The sequence below is a fragment of the Apaloderma vittatum genome, unplaced genomic scaffold (assembly GCF_000703405.1).
Source record: "Apaloderma vittatum isolate BGI_N311 unplaced genomic scaffold, ASM70340v1 scaffold9418, whole genome shotgun sequence".
In the NCBI taxonomy this organism is placed as follows: Eukaryota; Metazoa; Chordata; class Aves; order Trogoniformes; family Trogonidae; genus Apaloderma; species Apaloderma vittatum.
Window position 1 is genome coordinate 115,996 of NW_009732557.1, and position 6,622 is coordinate 122,617.

The window sequence follows — 6,622 nt, forward strand, 5'->3', positions numbered from 1 at the left end:
AGTGCACTCATGAATTAATGAGCAGTAAGTTACTAACAAAGAATTTTACATACACATGTAATACAATTTACACAACAAATCAAACCAGGAAAACTGAACTTTGGCATACAAAAGCCTTTTTTATGTTGCCTTAGAAAATGGCAAATTATACCAAAATATACTGACTCCAGAAAACTATTACATTATATATGTGACAAAATTATACTATTATAATTTTTACTTCAGAAAACTATTATAAAAGATGGCTGTGTTGTTCCTGTAACATCTTTACTCAAAGGAGCAATGCTCCTTTATTAGGTAGGGCTTTGCGAAAATTTGTTAAAATTATATCATTATGGTTTCATACTCAGTTGAAGATACAACGCAAGCAGGTCTTTGGAGCTGTACAATCCTGTGATACACAGCTTAAGTAAGCTGAAGCATTCCAAATAAATTTATTTAATAAAAAGAATTGATATGAAATTTAACAACTTCCCAGTGGTAATATCAACACCAATTAAAGACCAAAGCATGAGTCCACAAAGTGTGAGTGTCCTTTAACTGCTGCAGAAGAGCAGCTGTCTACAGTAAGGACTCACGTTTATTTGCATAGCTGAACTCCTCAATGCATTATCTAAATTCTTTTTATGACCTAAGGATTTTTATTGCAAATGGTATTGGTAGGGTTTCTATTACTACACAAAGTAAGAGAGATTGGTTAACCTTGAAAGACTGAATTATCCTCAGTCTAAATAAGCAGTTAATGACTTTGTGATCACAACTTGAAGAAATTATCTGGTTTCTGAATAAAAATTCTCTTAACCTTCTCATGAAATCCTTCTCTTTACCACTTCATTAGTCACTTTAAAAACTTGCTTCTATAATTATTTCTCACAGTACCCACCCCTCACGATTCTCATGCATGATTCAAATACCCCACAGAAGTGATCGCCGAAAGTTATCATCTCTGATGTTAAAAGTAGAGAAGACTTGATACTTATTTCAGAAAGTTGAAAAAAAACCCAAGATTCTTCATGAGAGGAAAATCCTGTGAACTCCAAGGAATAAACCAACATTTACCTACTGAAAGTCTTTCCTTGGGTCAGACAGACTCACAGCCTTGGAGCTGCTTTATTTGGTGTTTTCTGGAAGGAGAGTGCTGCAATAACTCTTTCAGAAACTACTGTTTTACATTCTTTTACTTCCAAGCTACTAAGAAAATCAGTTTCCATTCTTCTTTCTTCCAGTATCCAAGGTGTCTGAAAAAACATTCGCATCCATTCAAAGCTGTAGATTTTGGTGCTGAGGCGTGCAGGAGGAAGTCTTGTGATAATCTGGGGCCCTATGGGGAATAAAGAGCATTTAGAGGACTGCAGAGGAGGATGGAGAGAAATAGACATATGAAAAAATATAAAAGAAAGACAGAGAAAAAGTAAAACTGACGAATGTGATGAGATATTTGAACAGGTCCTCAAAAATTGTTATGAAATTTTGTGTTTCTTTGGCTCATTCCATTTTTAACATAGATTTTGTAGGGCACCACTGAAAACCTTGTCCTTGAGAAAACGATTTATCTATCTATTGCTGTTCCTTTAAGATTAAACGGTAATTAGCGCAGCTTGCCATGCCTTCATCCCATCACCATAAACAGAACCCAGCTGCATCTGTGTTCCAGCTTTGAAAAATGAGGATTAGATTCTCTCTGATTAACTTTGTCTTAAGTTTCTGCAAGAATATGCTCTGGTTACAGTAAAACATCATCTGTATGGGTTTCTCTTTCTTTGGTAATTGCCCCCTTAGGTATAACAGTGTAATCAAAGAGAGGTCAATTGTAACAAAATAGAAGCTTGCCAGAATTTATCTGGCAAAAATTCTTCCCTCAAGATTTCATTATGACGTGTTACTTTTGAAAAAAGCCCACTAAGTATTATCCAAAATCTAAGAAACTGCTTTACAAGACCAGAAACATAAATTACGTGGATTTGAATAAAAAGGACATAGTAAGCACTGGATGTGAAGGCTAATCACAGTCAATATCATACCAGTAGTAGTAAAGCATAGTATAAAATGCCTTCATAAAATGCATTCATTGTAGATAATAAAAGGCTAACCACTGAACATGATGAAATTGGAGGATTCACTAGGGCAATGCACATTGTCTAAAAAGAGCTTCTCACAGTTTAATTCAACGTCCGGAAGTCATAGTGGAAAACACAATGAAAATTTTATATCCTGCTTTTTAGCCCACAGCAACACGTGCAGAATTCAGTAGCCGCTCTCTAGATGATCACTTTGCCATTAGCGGTGCTGCTTGAAAAAGGTTTACAGAGGGTTCTGGGAAGATTACAATGCTGCGATATGCATACCAAAAGCCACCACCTGATCTTTATGATCTTATTTGTCTTCATACATGAAGGAAAATATTCAGTGCAACCATATTACATAGAAAGATGCATAAGACGTGTGTTAAATATTCAGGAAAATTATGGGTCTTACTATGAAAAAAACCCAGCAGGAATCTTGCTGACAAATAGAGCTCCCAGCCATTGAGGTTAATCTATTTTTGACATTGGGAATATGAGCTCTTTGCAGTCTGGGGATTCATTCTGCCTTCTTCAGTCTGAACTAAACATCTTTGTGTACATTACATAGATACCTTGTGCAGTATTGGAGAGAAAATTCTATTCCCATCAAGCCATATCACAGAAGTCCCGTACTTTCAGTGGAGCCAGCAAGTCACCTAGTTTATCTCTGTCAGTTTGTACTCTGCGATCTCAGTGTTGCCAAATTTCACGTTATTTGGAGTTTTCCTTAAAATTCTAACTCCTACGGTGATCACAGAATCACACAGAATCACAGAATGTCAGGGGTTGGAAGAGACCTCGAAAGATTATCTAGTCCTGCCCCCCGCCAGAGCAGGATCACCTACAGTAGGTCACACAGGAACGTGTCCAGGTGGGTTCTGAATGTCTCCAGAGAAGGAGACTCCACAACCTCCCTGGGCAGCCTGGGCCAGGGCTCTGTCACCCTCACAGTGAAGAAGTTTTTCGTAATGTTTTTGTGGAACCTCCTATGTTCCAGCTTGCATCTGTTGCCTCTTGAGGACCTAAAATTCACCTTAACATGAAAGGATCTTGGTGATGTAGAGAAGACTGTCTTGGCTAATTAATTTCATCTTAAAGCAACAATTTAAAATAGATCTGAAGATTCACACTGTATTTCACCACTGAGTCTTTTTTCTTCATTGGTTAGAGACATATATATGATTATTCACTGCAGAAGACTAAAGATGAGGTGACTTTTTTGTTGCATACGTTTTGCAACCAAACCTAACCTTCTATCATGTTTGAATTTTCTGTATTCAGTCATACAAAGGTTAGCAAAACCTTTATCACTGTGAGTAGTACACACAAGTATTTGATAAATATTTCTGGTTTATTTTCAGTGATATGTTAACACATATCACCTCACAAAGGTGGAGGTATGGCTTTATATGCATTTTCTTTGGCAGAAGACTCAGGTTAAAAAGTTCCTGAGCTGACACGTTTCGTTTTATCCTAACTTCTCAGTTTACTACTTCTTCTGTTATGCCAACACAGCTGTTCATAGGGCCATTCTGGAAACCAAGATGTTGGTTCACTCTCAGAAAAAAAAGTTCTCCACCTTACTTTTCAGAACAGTCATAAAATGCAGCTGCTGGAGCAGTGAACTACAATCACAAGCATCTGGGCAAGACGTTTCTTACCCTGTCTTTCCACTAGAATAAAATACATGCAACTGCACACAAAGTTCAAAGGGTTGATGAGTAGGAAGCTGCATCTTGCTGTAAGAGAGTGAGCAGTGTAGGGGGCAAAAAAAATGCAGTTAGTAAATTTCTAAGCCTAACTTTGATATTAATCAGTAACATTTTAATATCTTTTTCTAGGCAGTGATTGTCACGTAGCTACTCATTTTCTGTACCTGTAGACATGCAAACAAAGTGCTTGCAAACCTCTTTTTAAAAAAACAAACAAACAAACACGCAAAATTGAATGGACAGTTGTGTCAGTTTTCTAAATGCCAGGTGGGAACTTGCTCAGAGGCTTTGCAGAGAAATGAACAAATCTCAGGGGGATCTGACTGAAGACCTCCTGACACTGCTAACCCAGAAATTGTTTGGCAAATTTCAACATCAGGATTAGGAGGCTCAAAATTTAACATAGTTTTTTGTATTCTAAATAAAACGATTAAGGATTGAATGTCACTGTTCTGGCCTAGACTCTACATGCAATGAATATACCTCAATTGAAGTTGGCCATACTGTCACTTAAATGCAAGCACACCGAAGTAATAATTTAAAACATATAGGCGTGCACACAGGTATTCTGGATAACTGTCAGTGACCTGCAGTGTTATTATTGCCTTCTTGACTTAGTCCTTCCATTAATTTGCTAAGTCTTGTTTTAAATTTATCATAAGTCTTAAAAGAAACAGTCTACTTGTCTCCTTGTATACAATTCTGAATACTGATTATCTATCACTATAATATTGCAATTACTATAATAGTAATCAGCATCACCATACTCATAACCTATGTTTGCTAAGACCATCTCACCTGAGGAAAAAGCTGAGTATTTAATCATAATTAAAGCACTAGAAAAGGGTCAGTAAATAAAATCAAATCATGCTTATACTCAAAATAATCAAACAAGTGAAATTGCACAAAATGCTTATGAATGATAGTCTTTTTCTGAGATTTACTTGGGATGGATGAACTGTAATACTGTCTAAGCATGCAAAGCAGATTTTTATCTTTGTTGTTCCTGCTTTTGTTTCACATACTGTGTATAAAACCAGAAAGAGTTAAGATTTAAATACTTTTCCAACTCTGTAAACACAAGTGTGCATTCTCCAGCACCATTGTCTATAGAATGACACAAAAGAGCAAAAAAGGAAAATACGAAAATATTGCTCCCCCCAAGCAGTATTTATGAGCCTGAGAATACCAGATATTGCTCATCAACTAAACCTATACAACAAAATAAAAATGCTTAGTGCGCTTGCAGTTTAATTGTTTGTCTTAATGGTTTCAGGGTGGTGGTTTGATGCCTGCGGCCCCTCCAATCTCAACGGGATGTTCTACACAGCTGGGCAAAACCATGGAAAGCTCAATGGCATCAAGTGGCATTACTTCAAAGGCCCCAGCTATTCCTTGCGCTCCACCACCATGATGATTCGGCCCTTGGACTTTTAAAGGCATTTGGCAGTGAATCCCAGGACAAACCAAAATGACACTGCCCTCAGCAGCACCACTATTGCGGTCTGAAGATAAAAGGTGAAGAACTTCATGAAAGTGACATACAGGGATGATGCAAATCACTTCATTATCACTCCAACATTTTGACGACTCGGGGAGACTTGGTTTAGAAGAAGGTGGCTGCAATGATTTTCCAGGAAAGAACAACTCGGTCTGTTTTATCTCCCCAAACCTGGTGCTTTTCAGCGGATGTCTTCTTTTTTTTTTTTTTTTTTTAATGGAAGATGCAAAAACATACTAGATTATTCAGCAACATCAGTATTTGAAGAACTGAAGCGTATTAACCACAATCTATTGAGTGTTATTCAGCAGTGAAATGACAACATTATACTAATGAAAAACGATTACAGAGACACCTTTATTAAAACTCATCTTAAAGCACTCAAGGTGGCCGCTCCAAATATTGTTTTTCTTAAATGAACTGAATTTGAATGGTGGATAGATTTATGTTAATCCTAGAGTCAAATAATTTGTGTGAATATTATTTTTCATTAAATCCTTTAAGGACATGTTTCTTATAAATAGAGTCAAATGTATGAAGAATGATAAGGGTAATAAGCACAAATTCTTCAGTTGCTCTGTAGAGGTAAATCAGATAATTGGCATAATCCCTGAGCTAGGATTTATAGTGTGATAACAAAAGTAGCTACGTTTTGAGGTTTTTCCTTTCTTTCATTAAAGGCAGTCTGAATGTCATGTAGAAAAATTAATGGAAGGTTTAAAGAATGTGAAATATTATCCTAAAGAAAATATGCAGTTTTACATGGAATATTTCCATTGAAAGTACACAGGAAGGCAAACTCATAGGGTATATAAAAATCACATAAATGCATAGCTTAAGGCAATGGATTCATTTTACAGTATCCTTGCATGTGCACAATATATCATTATTTTACTTTTTTATTACATTTTTGTGAATATCAGAAGCATGCCAGTTCTACACAGTGCTACAACTATAAAAAAATACTCATCAGAGCTGTATAGAAAATAAAGAATTATGAACTTGTAAATAGCATGTTTATATTTCCTGTAATGGTCACTTAAATTGTACAGACAGCCCTGACCCTACTCGTAGGGTGCAAAGCCTCAAAGGGATATAAATATTAAATCAACTTTAGAAACCTCCTTGCAGGTTGCTAACAAATAATTTTGTAATATTAAAATGTTGGAGAATTGTGGGGAAAGATGCATAAATCCAGTTATCGGAAAAGACCAAGTTCCTATAACAAGTAGCAAAGTAGCTGGGTGGCCCATAAGAGTATAGAGACAACTTTTTCCATTTACAGCCCCTTGTGATTTAGTCAGGTGAATAAAATTCATTTGTGAAGGTAGCTCACAGTGATTTTA

General features: G+C 36.3%; 1 protein-coding gene across 1 annotated transcript in view; it reads left to right on the forward strand.

Annotated features, from left to right (window-relative positions):
* The window catches only part of ANGPT1 (angiopoietin 1), a gene marked incomplete at its 5' end in the record, with an annotated part of 89,232 nt that extends 84,020 nt beyond the window's left edge, over nt 1-5,212 (forward strand). The window contains one exon of the mRNA XM_009875579.1: nt 5,052-5,212. Coding sequence (XP_009873881.1) covers nt 5,052-5,212 — 161 coding nt within the window. The remainder of the gene's footprint in view (nt 1-5,051) is intronic.
* Between the last annotated feature and the right edge of the window lie 1,410 nt (nt 5,213-6,622).